Source organism: Gossypium hirsutum, chromosome A09 (assembly GCF_007990345.1).
Source record: "Gossypium hirsutum isolate 1008001.06 chromosome A09, Gossypium_hirsutum_v2.1, whole genome shotgun sequence".
Lineage (NCBI taxonomy): Eukaryota > Viridiplantae > Streptophyta > Magnoliopsida > Malvales > Malvaceae > Gossypium > Gossypium hirsutum.
The window spans coordinates 57939703-57961616 of NC_053432.1; the positions used below are offsets into that span (position 1 = coordinate 57939703).

The 21914-nt window shown below is 32.0% G+C and overlaps 1 protein-coding gene across 1 annotated transcript in view; it reads right to left on the bottom strand.

Moving 5' to 3' along the window:
* Positions 1-2400: 2400 nt before the first annotated feature.
* LOC121206008 (cytochrome P450 CYP736A12-like) overlaps positions 2401-21914 on the bottom strand; it is a 42664-nt gene continuing 23150 nt past the window's right edge. Inside the window, exons 4-5 of the mRNA XM_041076165.1 lie at positions 2977-3180; positions 2401-2871 (exon numbers count right to left, since the gene is read on the bottom strand). Coding sequence (XP_040932099.1) covers positions 2401-2871; positions 2977-3180 — 675 coding nt within the window. The remainder of the gene's footprint in view (positions 2872-2976; positions 3181-21914) is intronic.

Below are 21914 nucleotides of genomic sequence, written 5' to 3' on the forward strand. Positions count from 1 at the left end.
ATTCAAAGATTCGATTGCCTTTCCTAGCGATCTAGCTGCGTCAACCGTTTCCTTTGTCGAACCTGAACTTATCACTACCCGTAGTGTGGCGTTCGAACAATACCGAGGTTCCTATCTTGTTAGATAGTGGGTCGAGGTTTCCTTCACCAAGCTTAAACCGAACTCAAAGGGCCTATAAACAACGGGTCGATACCATATCGGTATTGGTTCTTGTTTGCACTTTTTGTTCAATTCATATTTCTTTTAAACCCATTTCTTCTTTACCAAATCGAACCTAAACCGACCAATTTGTTCATATCCCTTCGTTCATACCATTTCATTCCTACCAATTCGTTCGTACCCCTCTTTCTTCTTCGGCCATTCCTTCAACTCAATTAAACCTAACGTAACTTCTTGTCGATGATCGGGCAATCACTAATACGACTCGACTCACCCGAGGCGGATCGTATCATCTGGTGATGGACTATTCGCCCAATTATGGGAATCAATGACTAAGGTATAAATGATTATTTCTCACTAAGTTCTCATGAACTTACATGGATTGTGTTTTCTATTTCAGGTTGAATGTGAGGTTGTGCCTGGGGGAAACGATCTTAGGACTATGTCCAAGGAGCAGCGTATCAAATTGTTATACATATAGAGCAAGCTTTGATGGCGTGATCGAGTCAATTTGGAACATAAAAACCCTTGAATCGGGACAACTACGTTAGACCAAGACATCATTTTAGTAATACTTGTAATCAAATTCCCTAATATTATAACTGAAATTATTCAATGTTTATACTTACGTATTATACTATGAAGTCTTGTAATTAAGTAGTTCAAATCAATTGTAATTTGTCTAAGTAGAGTTAAGTTACATCTATATTAGAGTGGTAACACCCAAGGTTCAGATCTGGTTCATCGGATCGGATTTGAGGTGTTACAAGATAATTTATTCAAATGTAAAATACCGTTCTTTCCTTGTGTCTTTACGATTATTATTACAATGATGCCGTGTTGTCATGTTTGAATTATTTTGGTTTTAACATATATTCAAATAAGATTATCATGAAAATATATAAAAAAAATATTATAATAAATTACTGCTAATATTATGATATACGAAATATAAATTTTAAATACTTTTATGTAAATAATATAAATTTTTTAAATATTTTTTATATTATATATGTCTGTTTTACGGTTCATTTTTTATATTCGTAGTTGCCCCATTCAACAATGTTATCTCTAAAGTTTGAACCTAGGTTCATCCTTTAGGGATGCAATGTCACTTACCATTACACCCAACCAATTATTAGTATTTTTTGTAAAATTTAATTTGAATATAAATTATATTTACATATTATTATTATAAATGAAGGACAAATTTAAAAAAAAATGATTTGACTTGAAACGTGGTTTTGGAACACAATACTTAACAAACCTTGATAGCTACAATTTAGATTATAAAAATTAAAATAAAAAAATTTAATTAGGTATTTTTCTACTTTGTGTTTTTCCAATGCAAGCCAAAAAGGATTAAACAGATTTGGTCAAAGTGAAAGCAAAAAATATTCAAGTTAAAAGCATGCCACAAGTCTCGATATTCTTCGTAAATTAAAAAGTATAAAGACTAAATTTTTAAAAATAAAAGTATAAAAGTTAAATTTTAAATTTATGAAAAATATAAAAACTTATGAAATATTTTAACTAAATAAATAAACAGAGCAAAGTCTTTGATTACTACAAAATTATTTTTATCTTGTTTTTTTATTCTTCTTTTGTCTCTTTCTTCTTATTTTTTAGTTCCATTGGATCTTCTTACCTTTTTTTTTCTTTCCTACCATCATTGATCCTTATACTTCACTTGCCCCTCTTTAATTCTTAGTGTTATAGACTTATAGTTATTTTCTATTCTTATGTACTCTAATATTTTTCTTGTCAATCTTCTAGTGCGAAAACAAGTTGTTGTAAGTTTCAAGAATAATAAAACAAGTCAAGAGAAGAAGTTAAATTACTAGCAACGCATGAATGATTTATTGCATTTTCAAACAAATTCTTATTTACTCTTGGTGTATAAATGCAGACAATAACTTAACTAATGCAATGTGTTAGAAAATTCAATTATCTAATAAAAAATTAATTATATTACCACAAAAAGTTTGATTATATTTATTTGATTTTGAGAGATTTTATTAGGTGTGATGTGTTGTCAATATATATTGCGACAAAGAATAAAATGCATACCATTTTCAAAATGCCCCAACTTTATTATACCGATACATCCTGTTATATCACAATACAAATATTATCTTGAAATTTGCATTTCTACATGCGATAAATAGGCTTGGCACAGAGATTATTCTTTCTTGGAAACGTGGAACTAAATTTCTCAGTCATGCCCAATTCATTTGGTGACTAAACGTTCACAATGACCCTTGACCTTTTCGGTATGTAACAACCATCAATAACTATGTCCTCCATTGACTCACGAGGAATTAGCATAGGTGCAACAAGATAAAGCCTTAAAGTTTCTTTCACAACCATGTCTAGGTACTCCAATTTTGGTAAATCATTTTCCTCCACCATTCTCATTCTGATAATTCTTTCTAACTCTTTTTGGAGTTTTGACATTACCCTTGGATGCTTAATGAGCGCTAATAAAGCCCATTCCAATAGAGCAGTTGAGGTGTCCAAGGAAGCCACAATCATATCTACTGTTATGGCTTTGATGCAATTTCGGTCCATTATATCACCGTTAGGATTTATTTGCTCTGTAAGCATCGTACTGATGAAATCATCCTGTTTTTGTTGTTGATGGTCATTAATGATCGTCTTGAGGGCTTTGTCAAGTTTTTCACCAAGAATCCTTGTATGGGCTTTGAGTCCCTACATGGTTGACAATAATTAACATCATTCATTCAGTAGTTGTTCATAATGTGTATGGTTAATTTGTTTTGATATAGTATATTAAAATACACAGAAACACAATACCTGTAGGTCAAAAGCACCCAAAAAAGGCACAAAATCTACAAGATTGAAAACTCCTACCATGTAAAGAAGCTCTTCAATAAGCTCTTTAAGGTTAAATTCCTTATACTTCTTCACAGGCCCTAAAATCTTATTAAGAATAATTTCTGCATTAAGATTCCCCACCTTCTTACTAATGTTAACCACTTCCTTTTCTGCTGCTGCTTCCTTCAAAGATTCAATGAAATATGTTAGCACATTTTTCCTCGATGATGCAAATGATTCAATTTTCGATGTAGTAAAAAGTTGTTGATTACAAAACTTCCTCAAACTGAAAAATATGGTCCATATTCTGTGAATGCTATGCCCATTTTACCATTGTAAATTGATTGTAGCACTTGAAATTTTGGTCTACTTGCGAAAACAATGTCATGTGTCTTAAGAAATATCTCGGCGACTTAAGGGGATGAAACAACAATAGCTGGGACAGAGCCTAGCCTTATAGACATTATAGCACCATGTTTTTTGGCCAACTGGGATTGGTGTGGAAGCATGCCTAACATATGGAGGTTCCCAATGATTGGCAAGGGTTGGGGACCAGGAAGGGCTTTCCCTTTTCCTTTTCCATGTTTCGAGATGTAAAATAGAATGTAAAATTAGCAAAAAATTGCAAGAATTGTAAGAAGATTTTCGCTAAAGGATCCATTCTTGGTAATCAATTAACCTAATGGATATGTCTCTCCTATTTATCCCCCTTTCTATTTATAGATTTATATATTTACACTATTTGGCAATTGGTTGATAGTTGATTGTTGATTGCAGTGGCCGGGTTGACCAACTAGTTCTATTAACTAATTTGACCAACTGGTTCTATTAACTATTTATTTAAAAGTGTTTGGTAAAACTTAGTTGATAGCTGAAAGTTGATATGGGTAAAATGACAAATAAGGGCATGACACATTTTATTGTTAAGCCTTTATTTGTTTATAATACTTTAGTCTTTATTGAGTGAAATTATTGAAATAAAACACTATTACTAAGGAATTAAAACATCCATTATGAAAATTAATTAGTGAATATTTTTGAAAAATTAAATAAACAAATTTCTTAAGTTCCTTATTTGCAAATATTAACCATGTGAAAATTGATAAATCTTAATAGTGTATCAATATAATTATAAACTATATTTTTAGTGATAATTATGTCATGTTCCTAGTCTGTAAATTAGTGATAATTATATCACACTCTAAATAAATTTGTCAAGTAGCATATTTCAATTAATATAAAATTGCATAAGAAATCATTTTACATAAATAAATTGAAAATAAATTAAGAGCATGTGGCAAAGGAAGTAATTTTTTAGTAAACATGATCAGATATGTCATTCTACTCATTTCATTCCCAATCAACTGTGAAAAAAGCTACCCATCCCTGTGTTTTTTGTTTTCGAGGTTTTAATTTAACAAGTTCTTATAAACTTCCATTCACTAAGCACTGCAAATTAGAGGGTTTGACTACCCAATCCTCTATTTGTGCCCAAATTAGCTAAAAAAGTTTTAAAACTCTATTTACCAAACACCTTCATCGACTATAACATATTATTTTATTCTTTTCTATATGTTTTAATATAAATGGATACAAAATGACACAGCTCTCTCGCCACCATATTTGATTTTTTATCATATTTGGGCCCATTTATAATTTATAAAATTTTAAATTAGTAATAGTAAAATTACACTTTAGCCCCCAATGATAAAAAATTTGATTTAATTTTTTAAAAATTATAAAAATATAAATTATTAAAATGATAAAATTGTATTTTTACTATTGTAAAATAATACAATTAAATTCTCCCCTAAAAAAATTGTTCATTTGCCCTACTTAAGGCATACCCCTAACCAAATAAAATAATTTAAGACTATTTATTTTTAGGTTATACTTTCCTCTCAACACACCCAATGGTTTTTTAACATATCAATGTTTTTGGCGATATTAGTAAAGAAATTGAAAAAAGTTCTGATAAAGATAATAAAAAAAAAAACCCCAAAGTAGAATCTCTTTATATGACCCATAATCAATGACCCATGTATATATTTATTAAAATTATTCAGGTCATGCAAGAAGAGTTGCATTAATAAGAAAGAAATGAAGTATGGGAACTGGTTCCTTGACCATCTGGTTGCAACATTATTAACACCAAATGAGTTTTCAAATATAAGACAAATGATTAGGGAAACATCACAAGGAATAAATCCAAATTTGTTTCTTAGGGATACACTCAAGTAGAGGGCATTGGTTTTGAAGAAGCATTTACCCCAGTAGCAAGGCCTAGGCAATTCTATTGTTACTTGCAGTGGTTGCACATTTTAGCATCAAATTATTTCAAATGTTAAGAGAGTTTTCTTGAATGATTTCTTGAAGGAAAAGGTATATGTTGCACAACCAAAGGGGTAAGAAGATCTTTCACATCCAGAACTGACAATAATTTAAATTATTACGATCTAATAAAAAAATAAAAAGAAAATTGAGAAACGAAACAACTAGTTAAAATGGAAAATCATGGTTTTTGAGAACCCACTTGGAATGGATTATATGTGTGGCTGATTGAACCAATTGGAATCAGTTCATTCAACATCTTGATTTTTATATATGTGGTTTTTTGAATATCCACTTGTAACAATTGGCAAAAGTAAAGGTCATAGGTTTTGAATACTGTGGTTCAAGACTCACCGTACGTAATTATATGTATCGGTCAACTAGTTTTACATTCTGTTGTTGTCATGTGTGTATTTCTTCCGATTAGTTAATTTTATTCTAGATTATTTCAATTCTTAGTCCATATGTACCATAATAGTTTGATTCTATTTTGTGGTTACTCAAATATGTAATTACAATTGTATATTAATTGTACTATACTTGTAAAGTTTTTTTAAAAAAAATCAATATATTGATTAATGAAAGATTGAATGTTCAATCAAATCCAACTCAATTTTAACTGCAATATAAAAGAAAGACCATAAGAGGTCTAATGTCATAATATGTGTCAAGTTCTTTTATTCATTTATAATTATTACAAGATAATGGTTAAATTTCAATTTTGATCTCTCTGCTTATATATGTGACTTAATTTTTACATTTTAATTTCATTTAATCTAATATTCTACTTTTACAATGAAATTAATTTAGTTTAAATAATTAATTATTAAAATTATTTCGATTAAAATGTTAGACATAATTAATTTTTAAAATATAATATTTTTCACACCTACACACAAAAACTAGAAATGATTATTTTTAAGAAAATAAATTAACATCAATATTTAAATTAAAATAATAAATTAAATAATCACTTAAATTAATTAATAATATTACGAAAATAGAAGAATCAAATTATATTAAATTGCGAAGGTTAATAGGCTTTGTTCGTGTGATCACCTTCTAAAAGCTTGGGACATCACTAGAACCTTTTCTTCTATTTCATTTTCTTTTATTAATAGAACTACTAATCTTGTTACGCATCATTTCGCCAAATGAGCGGATAATTGCGATGATATGATTTATTTTGATTTTGATTATCCTTTACTTATTAGTGGTTTTTTTAATAAGGGTGCTATTTATGATTAATGAAAAACATTTTTACTTTTTTTATTCACGTATTCTCACTTGTAAAATAAATCATATATTTAAACATAATAAAATGATAATAATTATAAAATGATTTAAAATATTTTATATCTAATGAGAACATTTTTCATTTAATTTACTAAAAAATTAATATTTTTAAAAGGATTTTTTGAATTAAACTTTTTAATTAATGAAACAATATTTTCAATTATTATAACTATTTAATAAATATACATTAAATTTTTTTTTTGGCAAATAGCTTAAGCAAGTACTGAAAGACCCCGTGGAAGAACCTGCAAAAAGATAAAAGAGAAGGAAGCATCTTGCTTAACAGCTGTTTTTCTAAACCGTCGGATAGCAATAATTTCCTTGATTATATTCCTAATTATATTAAAATTTTAAAATAAAAACTCTTAAATTTAGTCACTAAAGGCCAAGTGCTTATGAAAGGGAAGCCCAAATTTCCATTTTGGAGGGTTGACTAAATATGTCGTATAAGTAAAACGAGTAAAACTAATAAATGAAAATCGTATGTATTTAAATTAAATGCCAAAGATAGGGGGATAACACTGTAGTTCTTAAAGTTTGACCACACTTTTGTATTGTAAATATATAACTACTTAAATGTTTCTATCTTTTGCTCCGAATCGCGTCCGGATTAATGGTCAACACTGTTTAAGTAGACAAGTTTGAGGCTATTTTACTAAATTTGCCCAAAACAATTAAATAATTACAAGAATATTCAAATTTAATAACATTTACTGAAATGACTCGGAAGGAACAGTATCTAAGGATTATGCTATCCCCTAATCGGTACCCATGTCCATGTTCCTAATCTCCAAAAAACCATATGATGATTGGAACTGCGATTAAAAAATATTTTTTTTGTGCTGAGAGTACAATGACTAATACACATCTATATTTTTTTCATCTGTAGTTTCTAAATTACATGTTATATTGGTATAAAAAATAATTTATTTTAGGGTGCTGTGTACCAGGTGACTCAATTTTTTACGGTGCCCTGACTCCCCTGGCTGGCACCACTTTTTAGTAAAAGAACTATCTTTTGGGGTGTCATTACTCCCATGGCCGGCACACCTTTATTCACCATGAATGAACACCTTCAACAGTTTATCAAAATCTTCAAAGAATTAAGCCTTTTAGCCGAGAAACAAGAGGAATATGCTGGTCAATCAGAAGAAAGCACTGCAATCAACGATAGCTTTCATCTTTATTACCAAACAAGCTTATTATTCTTCATCTGGTCATTGCTATAACTTGTGGCTGCCTTTTGCTTTTTCCATGTCATCGTCTTTAATGTATTTTTGGTTTTGCTTAGTACACTTGCGGGTTCCTACCGGGTTGGGTATTAGCTGGACTTGAATTTAATGGAGCAGGAGATTGTAAGTAAATACGTGAACTCGAGAGATGCATGAAGTAATAACGCACTGTGATGATGATATTATGAGGTTTCTTTCAAGTTTCTGCATAGCAAGGTCTGCATGATGGGGTCTTCATGAAGAAAGAATAATGCCCATTATATTCTTTTGTTTCTTGGCTAAAAAGCTTAATTCTTTGAAGATTTTGGTAAGCTGTTTAAGGTGTTAGGATGCCCTCCATGAGAGTGACAGTATCTTAAAAAAATTCAAAAATTTTGAAAATCGATGTCGATCACTTGGTACACGGCATCTGAAAAAATATATATATTTTATACCAATAGGACATGTATTTTAAAAAATATGGATGATAAAAAGTACATATGGGTATTGACTATTACACTGTCGGTACCGAAACAATATTTTTTTTTAATCACAGCTCCAGTCATCAAGTGATTTTTTTGGGGATTGAGGACATGAGTGCTGATCATGAGGTGGCCATATCCCAACTGTTCTTTTCATGTCATTCTAGTAAATGTTTTTAAATTTAAGTTATTTTTATAATTATTTAATTGTTTTGAGTTAGTTTGGTAAAATAGCTCAAGTTTAAAATAGGGTTGAGTAAAATTTAATTCAATTATAAAAAATAAAAAAAATTGAATTTTAAGTTAATCGAATTGAATTATTTGAGTCACCTTGATAAAATAATTTGAGTTTCGAGTCTAGTTGAACTTTATAATTTGAATAACTAGAATAATTCAAATAACAGGTTGGTGTAAATAATTTTTTGATTTTTGTCAATTTTGAAAATGAGTAAATTGATTTATCTGTTAACAAAAATTACAAAAAAAATTTAAAATAATTTGAAAAAATTAAAAATAATTTTTAAAATTTAAAATATTTATAAAAATCAAAATTTTATATTTTTAAAAAAATTATAAAATTTTTCAAAAAATTCTAAAGAATATATAAAGAAAGTTAAAAATTTAAAAATTTTCTAAAATAATAATTTGGAGATCTAAATAAATAAATAAATAAATTATTCAAGTTTATCATAGTAAAGTATCTTTTTCTTTTTTTTTTTTTACTTTAAAAATGTTTTCAAATATATATGGTTTCAAATTTATGTGCTTTAACATTGAAATAGTTATATCGTAACAATATTTTAGTTTGACATGTTTATTTTTATTTTTTTAATTTAACTTGAACAATTTCACTTAATTCAACTTGATTCGAATTTCATTTCACTCGACTCAATTAGAATAAAAAAAATTTAAATCGAGTTAAGATGATAAAATAGGGCTCGTCAACTCGATTAACGCAAAATTTTTTCACTCGATTCGGTCGAACATTCACTTCTAGTTTAAAATTAGGGAAGGATTTTGGGTAATATTATAATTTTGTATTTAATTTGTAATTTTATTATTTGTTATTAATGATTTTGATACCTGAATGAATCAAAGATTTTACGTAATTTTCAAACGACATTATTTTTTTAAAAAAATACCATGGAATAAAGGTTAATTTATATAAATATGTTGAAAAAATTCATTTGAGAAACTAGAATGAATTTCTAGAAAATTACAGATTTACGTTGTTTTTTGAAAGAGAAAGGAAAACGCGCTCTGCAGGACACGTTTTTATTCTCTCCTGAAAACGTGTTTTACAGGGTGCATTTTCACTGATGTGACAGTGAAAACGTGCCTTGTAGGATGTGTTTTCACTTAGCTAAAAGTTAATTTTTTTTTCTTATGGTTGGAAATTAAAAGCTTGTAGATTATTTTTATCTGTGTTTGAGATTGACACGGTTATAGTTTTAAGGAATGCTTGAATTTACAATGCTGCCATGGAGCTGAGTGACCTACAAATTTCATCCATCATGTAAGTATGGAGCCATCACTCAGGAAGTCGAATTGCATTGCAACTTAAAGTACAGATTGACAGTGATTATACAGTCTGGGGTTGAACTATAACTAGGGCTTCAAGCTTACAAATGTTATGTTGTTAAAGGATGGAGCATAAATAGGGCCCCAATTGGAAGTGGTTATCCGAGCACGACAATTAGTTTTTCTCATCAGAGAAGGATACTTTATAAAACCAAAACAGAAGTAAGAGGAAGAAAAATGCAATGGCATTACAGTATAACCAAGTAATGCATCTTATCCATCACCACCGAAGGTGGTGACCCCTTTATTATAATCGCTGACATAATTGGGGTGTAACATGTTTTACTAGCAGGGTCACTACCTTTGGTGGACATGGACAATATGAATTACTTGATTATATTGGAAGGCCTTCCGTTTTTCTTCTTCGCACTTCCATGTGGGTTTTATAAAGCATGTTCCTTTGACGAGGAGAAACTGGTTGTCATGCCCGTATAACCACCATTAACTAGGGCTCTGGTTATGCTCCATCTTTTGACAGCATAACCTTTGTAACCTCGATGCTCTAGCTACACTTCAACTTGAAATAGTATAAATCTTGCCAACTTGGACCTGGAGTTGCAAAGTGATATCGATTTTTCGCGTGATGGCATCATACTCACATGACAACTGTAATTTGTAGGTTATCGAGCTCCATCACATCATCGTGAACCCAAACACAACTTAAAATTATGGCTATGTCTCCCTCAAAGTGAGAGAGAAATAAATCTTTAAACCTGAAAATATCAACATGCAATAAAAAAGAAAAACCAATTTATGATACTGAATTAGGAAGACGGGAACATGCATTTATATAAGGGATGAGGTGGGATAAAAAGGAATTTTTTTATCTTGGGAATCCTGAGTTGTTGGGGCTTAGAGGAAGAAGTAATCGAGTTGGTTGGGAGGCTAAAATGACTAGAGAGAAAACGCTCACTGTAGGAGGCGTTTCCATTTGACATGTTAAATGAAAATGCTTCTTGCAAGATGCGCTTTCCTACCAGATGTTAATGGGAAACACATTTTGTAGGAAGTGTTTTCACTCCATATCAACCTCCCGCCAACTCGGTTGCTTCTACCTTTGAGCTCTTGCGACCCAGGATTCCCAGGATAAAAAAAATGCCCTTTTCCCGCTCCATACCTATGCGGGGGAGCGTTTTCTCCCCCCAGGCCGCAAAAGAGCTCTATAGAAAGAACTCAATACAAGCCTTTGATTTTACATATCGACCTTCGAAGCAGATTTTTGATTTGAAGGATACTTGGCACTAGGAGTAATCGACATTGTCATGAAAACTTGAATTTTGCTCTTACATTATTCTTGAAGCAAAAGTAATTCATTAATTTACGTTTAAGTTTAGGGCTTAAGGTGATGATTACTATATTTTTACCATTTTCTAAGTTTTAAACATGTTGAATAGCTATGTAACACCCCTTACCTGTACCCGAGACTGAGACAAGGTACGGGGCATTACAGAACATAAACAAGGTATTTACGAAAAATACGGGTCATAAAATTTCATTCCAAATTAAAATCGACCAAAAAAAATCATTTTGTCCTTATCATGGACCTATGAGGTCCAAAACATACATTAGAAGTAACCTGGAACTAAACCGAGAACTTAAGGAAATTCTAAGAAAGTTTCTAGGTTTAAGCCTCACACGTCCGTGGAGGCAATGCACACGCCCGTGGAGGCAATGCACACGTCCGTGTGCTTTGGGACAAGCCCGTATCCTTTATCTGTGTGGAATTTTTAAAATTTATTTTTCATTTTGAACCTACAGGGGTTTTCACACAGCCGAGCACACACCCATGTCCTTGGCCTGTGTCCCTCACACGGCCTAGACATGCTCGTGGCATCGCCCGTGTCCAAAAACCTGCACATTCTGTTTATGACATCATCATTCATTTAGGGGCACACGGCTAAGGCACACGCCCGTTCGCTAGGCCGTGTCCTCCACACGGCTGAGACACACGGCCATGTCTCTGTCCGTGTGTTTACTACGATACATACTGACTTAGAAATTTTCAGTGCAGGGGACACATGACCATTCAACACGCCTATGGGGCAGACTGTGTGTCATACACGGCCTAGACACATGCCCGTGTGTCTACCCGTGTGGACCTTTTTGGATGCTATTTTCCAAGCCAGTGGTCACCCTCAATCACTTATACATTCAAACACACTTTATAACATGCAACATGACATATTTGTGTACTCAAACATTCCACACCATGGCACTCTCACATATTCATAATGTCATTTTATTGCACACTCATTTGCTACACCATTTAGAGGCATTCCACACCAATTTCATGCATTATTAAACTTGTTACCATAAATTCAATTTGTGTATTCATGCACATAGTCATTTTAAGATATTAGGTCATCCCTTATCCTTTAGCACTAGATTTATACTTTTCCATACATTCATCGATCAACCACACATCACATCATTTTCATGCATTCACTAAGCAATAACATGTCCTAACATCAAAACACTAGCACATGCATGCATGGGTAATTAGATTACAACCCAAATGATCAAGTATGAGCCATATCACATGGCCATTACAAAATGAATCATCATTATCATAGGCCTTCAAAATTTGGCCAAATAGCACGACACATATCACAAAATGACCAAGTTTCCTATACATGCCATACTTAAAATAATAATTTCACTATACCCAATAGTCTTTTGATAGTGTGATTGAGTACTCCGACAGCTTCCGATCCCCGAACTAGCTTGGCAAAACTACAAAGGATGGAAAAAGATAGGGGAGTAAGCATTAAAGCTTAATAAGTCCACATGCAAATAATATGCAATAGTGGGAAACAATCAACATGCAAAAACATGATAATATATACATAAAGATTATTCTTTCATTCAAACCTCTTTGCTTACTCATCATATGCACATATATATACTTGCTCATCGTAAACCAATCTTTATTAAGGCATTACTCATGGGTTTAATATACATACCTGTACTCATCGTAAGTATCCATAACTATACCTCTTTCACATGTCCTTCTCGGGACTCTCATTACATTCTTTACAATACCCATTGAACATTCGGAATACTGTTGGATATACAGAAACCTTGCACATAAGTGCCTTATATACAAACGTAGCCGAAGCTACCACATAACATGTAACACATCCATAATGAACTTGGACCTCTCAACTAGTTCGGATGTTACATGAATCGCATCCACCATGAACTCAGACCTCTCAACGAGCTTGGATGCTTCATCCATAATGAACTCAGACCTCTCAACGAGCTCAGATGCCACATATCTCACGAACCTGGACCACTCAACGAGTTCAGACTCCTTAGTTCCTAGTGACATGTCACTTATATCCTCAACTATTACTAAGGTTCAAACGAGATTTTTTTCTCACTTGCATATAGTATCTCCATCGTACTTGCTCGTAATGTCGTAAATCACAACCATAATAACATTCATGCTTTCATAACAATCAATAAGCATATAATTCAAAATTACAATAAAGCATTTATCACATTATATTAAAGCATTTAAAACATACTACCATATCACATTATTTGCATATGTACTTACCTCGGTACAAAACGGTGGTAATTGAGCCTAGTCGTCGTATACTTTATTCTTTCCTCGATCAAGTCCCGATTCACATTTTTCTTGATCTATAATGCCCAATTTAACTTATTTATTATTAAAATTATTCAAACGGGTCCATAAATTATACTTTTGCAAATTTACATTTTGACCCCTAAACTTTTACATATTTATGATTTAGCCCCTAAGCTCGTAAAATGAAATGTATGCATTTTCTTGATTGCCCAAGCTTAGCTGAACCTTTACTATGCTCATATCAGCTCATATTTTCTTTTATTTCATATTATTACTACTCACTTTTACACTTTTACAAACAAGTCCATTATTTAGGTGTTTTCACTAAAAATTACCTAATAAAAGATGTTCACCATGCATCAAACATTCATATTCCTCCATAAATCATCAAAATAAAAACATGTCATGCATGGGTCAATTTTCATACATGAACCCTAGCTCAAAATATAGCTAGAAACGAGTAGGTCATGTTATTGGGACTTCAAAAATACAAAGAACACTAAAAACGTGGCTAGAGAACACTTGCTATTGAGCTTGGAAATGTTGAACAAAACCCTAGCTATGGTGTTTTGTGATTTTCGGCAGCCAAGGAGGAAAATGGACACATTTTTTGTTTGATTTTCCCTTTTTATTCTTTTAATTACCTAATAACCAAAATGATCTTAGGGTTTCTTTTTCCAATTTTTTCTATGCATGTCCATTTTTGTCCAAAATTTTAGAAATTGGTCAAACTGTGAATTAGGACATTCTACTTCATAATCTAAAGCAATTTCATGCTAAAAGCTTCTAGAATGCAAGTTTTTCACTTTATTCAATTTGGTCACTAAAATGCAATTGAACATTTTATTCTTAGAATTTCTTCATGAAACTTTCACGCAAGCATGCATTCATAACATAAACCTCATAAGAATCATATAATAATTATTTCTATCTTGAATTTGTGGTCTTGAAACCACTGTTCTGAATAAGCCCTAATTTAGGATGTTACAGGCTTAGTTGAATATAAGAAGACAAGTCAGAGCTCTTATCCATTACAACAGTCAAATTTGTGAGACTGAAATTGGCTTTGTTTTGTATCAACACATTTTAAAGATCTGACATTCAATAGAACTTTGATGTTAAAAGAGCTTCGGACAAGGATTAGGCTTAAAGTGGTGATCCGAAGAAGAATTTTGAGCCTCAAATGTAGATACATTTCGTCATTGGAACCCGCTAGATATGTCATTTTTGAGATCAATAAGAATAACAATCTGAAGCAGGTGATCGAATCTCATTGCTTTAGTGGGAATGCTATACTAGAGTTGTATACCGACTTTATCGATAAGGATAAAGGTGGCCCGAGCTTGGTTACATCATATCCACCAAATCTCAAGTTCGATCAAGAAGCTGAAAATCCCACCACATGGTTCTGAGGTCGATTCACATCATTGTTGCAAAGTGCAACCAAGACTTGCCAGGATCTTCATCAATGACAAGGTATTCATTAGTTTTGCCCCTTGATTACAGGGGTGGGGGGGTAGTTGATCTACCGTAATTAAGTGTAGCAGATTAAACTAATTTTTGCACTTTAGGAGCTCAAAATTAAGTTTTAATTATATTTTCTTGAGTTTCTTTTAAGTTAATAAAATGTACAAATTGAGTCTTTTATTGACCTTAGGGGCTGAATGAGGCCTAAGGGTGAGCTGATGAACTTTATAAGTGTGCAAGAGACCATTAGAAGATGTAATAAACTAATACTAGTCACTATGTCGCCACACAGAGTGTTTAATTTCGCAACAGAGGGTGTAAAATGGAGAAATCACGAGACTGCCTTTTATGTCACGAAATAGAATAGTGGTGTCGTGACATACCCCTGAAGATGCCCAGGAGGAGTACACTGACTGATATGTCGCCAAACAGGTCCTGGTGTGTCGTGACATCGACTCTGGACAGAATTAAACATGAGCCAAAAGCATTTTAGTCTGCATAATCAAACTTAAAGCTTGGGAATGTCAGTTAACCTAGGTTTTAGGAAAACGCCACCTGAAATCTATAATTAGGTTCCTTTATCACATGTAAAAGAAACCAATTACTTAGCATAAAATTTCACTCTTAATTTCAGTTTAGTTTTTCTTCTTCTTAGTTTTAGGTTCAATTTTTTGAGTTTGTTTTTACTTGATCTCCAGAGATTTAATTTATGGAGACCGTCAAACCCTGTGGATTCGTCTTCATCTGTAATACAAATAGGTGTTTTCTTAAACTCTACACTCAAATTCATTCATCATGTTCTCTCTTTACATTAATCCCATATTGTTTATGAAAGCCATGAGAAACTAATCCTTCTATGGGGGATTAGTAAGTAAAAGTATGATGTATTAAATGTTTTGTAGGGTTATTGAACGTATCAGTTGTTTGGGAAAGGAATAACTTAAAACCCTAGACTCGACAATCCTAGGAAGTCATTAAGGTGGGAATTAACCTAAAATTGGTATGACCTATCTGTAAACACGTTCACCCCAAACTGCTTAGACTGTAAGGTCGAAAGATGAGTAGTTCTTGTTGACTCGTTATTCAAGTGGAAAATCAAAAGATCCTACTAGGATAGTGGCTAGTTGATTAAGAAAGAACCCGAAGCAAAAATTGATGAGAATTATTGAAGTAAGCTAATCACCTATAATCAGATTTGATTTGTTCTATCTTTTGATCTTGTGAATTTTATTTCTTTATGTTATTTTCTTTTATTATTATAAAAACCATAAAAGCTCCTTTTATTTTACCTTCATACTATAACTTAGTTAAAGTACTAATTAGATCTTTTTGTGTTTAGGTTAGAATTGATCTAGTATTTGCCTCCCTTGGGTACGATCCTTAGAGTACTCACCTACTCTGTTGTAACTATATTACAACTAGACATGTATACTTGCGGAAACTGCCTCACATATCTATATCTTTTATTGTAGTATTCACACTCTAGACGTTAGTACGTCTAGAGGTGGTCAAGTTGTTGGCGCCGTTGTCGGGGAGGCAACGTCACTAGTTTGATTTTAACTTTTGCACTCTAAAAAGAATAATTAGGAAATCTTTAGGTGATAGATACGATTTTATTTTTTTTATTATTAAATTTCTATTTTTGGGTTTAGTGCATTACTTGTAGTAGGGGAACACCCATAGTAATAGCCATAAACCCAAAAAGAACAATTTGGAGAAATCGCTGACAGCAACAACAATAATAACAGATGCAAGATCCACCACCACATGTTGCAGGTAACGTACCACGTGAGAATATGCTGTTTGGCGACACTAACGATAACATTTTTGGAGATTCACCAACACCATAACTACCCAGGAATGAACACATGGCTTGTAATGAGTGAACCTTAAAAGACTACGCATTACCAAGTTTGGACATGGTTCAGGAGAGCATAACATGGCCGATTATCATAGCTAATAATTTTAAGATCAAGTGTAACACCTTTAACCCATTTTCATCATTGGATTGGGGTCATGGAGTATTACGATAATATTCTAAACATTTAAAAGTTCATACCATAATTATTCAATCATGATTACAATTATTCAATCACATTTCATTCATAAGCTAATATATATATACAGACTTTAAAACAAGTCTCTGAGGCCCTAAGAATAGATTGGAAACATTTTGGGGTCAAATCGCAACAAAATGAGAAAGTTGGGAAAAATCTAAAAGTCTTAAAAACAAGGGACACAAGGTCGTGTGGCCAGGCTGTGTGTCACAACCCAGGCTGTATGGACATTTGAAGTCTAGACATATGGCCGTGTCCCAGCCCGTGTGTCCGTTCGTGTGAGAATCAATGTTGGGTCACACGGCCGTCTTGCTAGCCATGTCTCAGACTGTGTAACTAATTGTTTTAAGATACATGGATGTGTCGCAGATCGTGTGTCAGACCGTGTGAAACCTACACCTAAAGACAATAAGACACACATCGTATGGATAAATCGTGTGAGTCACAAATTGCTTCAAAAACAAGGTAAATTTTTCACCTAACTTGTTAACCAAACCATGTCTAAAACCATACCAAATTCATGACCAAAAATACTTTCACACAAGTCCAAACATACCAAATACCTACAATTTAAGTGCCTAACCAATGTGCCCTCATTGACACCACAATTCAATAATCATTCAATTAGGACAAATCTTACTCTTTTATACATCTAATCCATACAATTCATGAACCAAAACTCAACTCAATAAGTTATGCCATAAATTTCTCAAAAGCCAATTTCATTAAAACTTATAACATTCAACATATACGCAAGCAGTTTCAGCCATTGCAAAACATGTTCCAAACACATATCTACCATATCTATATATGTATACTTACCTATAATCACATGTTTAAAAGACTCAACTTCTATGACATATTACACCCATTCATAATTATACACAAAAGGTCTAAGACCCTAAAATATCATCCTAGGTACATGCCAAATTATAAAGAGAGCATCACCGATATTGAGTCCGAGATTTGATTGTTGGATGCTGAGTCATCAATCACAAAAATAGTACCTAACCTGCATATAAGGGAACAATCTTATATTAAGTAATCTCATCATCCTAAGAGCCTCAGATAAATCTGATGATCCATATTTTCATAATCCATAGCATATTTAGTTATATTTATAGAATTTACCACTCAATTCATCTAGGTATTTCATACATCTTCTGTAATTTTCATACACCAACCTTCTATGGTGAATTACTTTTACCTTGTCAATTTAAGTCGTTCAATGAATGGCACCCCATGCCTTAACAGTTAAACCGTATTTAACTTTGCACCTAGCACTAGTCAGATAAACCGAAAGGTATAAAGAGTGTGCCTAGCACTAGTCAAATAAGCTGACAGAAGTTGCGCCTACTGCTAGTCGGATAACTAACGATAGTTGTGTCTAGTTGTAGCAGTCTGATTTCGACCCTAGTAGGAATAGTGGTTTCAAGACCATGAACCCGAGTCTGAAAAATATTTTAATATTAATTTTTTGTGTTCGTGATATGTGAATTCATATCTGTGAAATTTCTGTGATTTAATTTGTCTGTTTCTGTGTTTAATACGAAAAAGGACTTAATCGCGTAAAGTATAAAAGTTGAGTGCTAAATGTTAAAGCACCTATTTGGCTTGGCTTTTAAAATAAGGGTCTTTGCATGTCAAATATACCATTGATATAGTAAGTGGACAATGTTGGACATAGGTTAGGTGAATGGATAATTTTATAACAAAGGGCAAAATGGGAAAAATGATTATTTAAGTTATAATAATAAAACGAAAACATGAAAGTGGCCATACTTCCACCTTGTTCAGCCAAAAATTAAGAGAAGAAGAAGCCATAGAAGCTTTAAGGTATTCGGCCATTGCATGGGTGAATAGGTTAGTCCATTTTGTTCAGTTTTTGATAATTTCTACGTTTCTGTGATCGTTGCTTCGTGTTCTTCAAAACCCGTGTGTAAATTTCTATTTTTTTTTGAAGATTATGAAATGTGCCATTGATGATTATATGAGCTTTGTGATGTTTTATATGGATTATGGAAGATATATGTGAGAATATTAAGCTTTGTCTTTGAATTTTTATGAAATAGAGTTAATTGAGCTAAGTTGTGAAAATGAGGTTTTGAAGGACTAAATTATGAATTAAATATGTTATTTGGCCTTGTATAGAAGCCATGTATATTCGGCCAAACTATAGTCTTGGTAAATTTTGCATAATTGTGATTTTGTGAAAAATGGACTAAATTGTCAAAGTGTGAAAATGTAAAGGCTATAATGTAAAGTGCCCTAAATATGTGTTCATGGATTATTTTGAATGAAATGAATTATTTAATGGTTGAATTTGAATTGGATAGATCAAGAACAAAGAAAATCGGATTTAGATCGAGGGAAGTCTAAAGTAGTTGAATAGTTGACTCGATTCGTCCGAAATCTGTACGAGGTAAGTCAAATTACAATTACTTGTTAATTGAATAAATTCTATGTATATAAATTGTAATCTGTATTGGACGGCCTTGAGAGCCTGATGAATAGATTTTGAGTAAACTTTGATAATATGCTAGTATTTGAAAAGTCCTGTATGCCTTTAAAAGAACGTTAGTATTGATCTGAATTATCATGTAAGACTGTGTCTGGGACACAAGCATCGAATTGAAATTTACGTGTAAGACCATGTTCGGGACATCGGCATCGTATTTGATTTCTTATAAGACCCTGTCTGGGACAGAGGCATCGATACTGAATTACATGTAAGACCACGTCCGAGACGTTGGAATTATACCTGTTTATGAGTATCTGTATCGTTTCTAAACCGTCTGATGACAAAGTATGAGATATGGAAAGAAATATATGAAATGTATAATTTATACAGGTACGTTTGTATCGTACTTAATTTCTGAATATGAAAGACTCTATTTCTGTGAAATAGCAAATGCAAAGTAGGTTCGAGATCATGGAAATGAATATGATATGAATACAAATAAACGAGCATAGTTAAGCTTATGAACTACTTTGAGAAATGGCTATGAATTCTTATTGTTGTTTTGTACTATATATGCTTTAGTAATTAGATCCATTGAATTTGGCTTACTAAGCTCTTTGTAGCTTACTTTGTGTAATTTCTGTCTGTTTTACAGTTATCGTAGCTACTGAAGGCTTGGGGATAGTCGAGGATTGTCACCATACTATCGAGCTCAATTTGGTACTTTTGAAAGTTTAAATATTGTTAAGTATGGCATGTATAGGCTAGAATGTCTAAGTTTGTAATCTTTATATGTATATAAGTTATGCCATATAAATTGGCTAGCAAATGATAAGTTTGTGCATAGTTGTGGTGTATTTTTTTTTTGTAAGGTGCCATGTTCTAATATGAATTGGTCATCTTTAAGTATGAAATTGGTAGAAAATTGTTGTATGAATGTTTTATATTGTTGCTTGTAGGATTGGACCTAAAAAAGGTTGGCAAATTGGCTTAAACCAAGCCTGCATTGTGCCACATGGTTAGGGAACACGGGCGCGCCTTGTGGCCGTGTGAAAAAGTCAATAGCTAGCTAAATTTTACACGATCATGGCACACGGCCGTGTTAAAAAGTCAGTATAGGACCTATTTTTGGCATGGTTGGACCACATGGGCGTGTCTTTTACCCGTGTGAGTCACATGGCCTAGTCACACGGGCGTGTGAGTTTATCAGTTTTGAAAAGTTTGTTCAAGCTCTGAAAATTTTGAATAGGTTCGGTTTAGTCCAGATCCCTCCCTAAGGTATGTTGTTGCTTTCGTAGACCATTTTAATGGATAAGTTATTGGTGAATGCTTATGTACTAAGGTATTATGATATATGTGATTTGGTAATGTTCTAGTATGCTCTATCTGTCTGGTGATGCCCCTTACTTATTCCGGCAATGGTTACATGATAGGGGTGTTACACTAGTACTAGTCAAATAAATTGACAGAAATTGCACCCAGTGTTAGTCAAATGAACCGACAATATCAATTACTTATTCGCAAGTCCATAAAATCACATTTCATAATCTCAATATCACATTTCATAACTCAATATCACATTCACTTCAATTATCTATTAATCATTCATTAATTTATTCCATAATACCACATTTTATCTATTATGATTTTGTCAATATCCATTCAATAGAGCTTAACCAAACACAAATAAAAACATAGTTAAATAGTAATTAACAATTAACTAATTAAATTAAGTAAATAACGTTCGAGTTCCAAAACTATGAACTTACCTAGCATGTAAACACGAGATTTTATTTAACTCCATACATTAATCAACATTATTCAACCTCAATCTCATCATTCAGCAATATATCTTCATATATAACATTTCCATACTATCACTTTAAATTCTAATCATTTATTGATTCATTTCATAATGTCACATTTCATGTATATAATTCACAATTTTTCATTTCATAATTTAATCATTTGCATATATATATAAAAATATAATTAAGATATCAAAGTAATAATTAAGTATTTAAATTAAATAAATAGAGTTTGAGTTCAAAGACTACAAACTTACTGACTAAATTGTAGAAATAACAAAAGTTTAGGGACTATTCTGCTATCTTCCTTTTTCCTTGATTATCAGTTTGTTCTTAATCTATAATATAATTTATTTCAATTATTAATCTCAATTTCATATACCATTCAATTCAATACATTTAGCTACTTATTTACAGTTTTACACATTTGCCCCAAAACATTTACATCCTATACAATTTAATACATCATATAAAACAAGTTAATTCCATAATCAACACATAACCCAATATTTCCGAATACTTAACCCTTAATATATAGCCTATATATATCTTTAATTTATAATAAAATTATTTCAATTTACAATTTACTCAATTAAATCCTTAATTTTTAAATGTATTAAAAATTTAC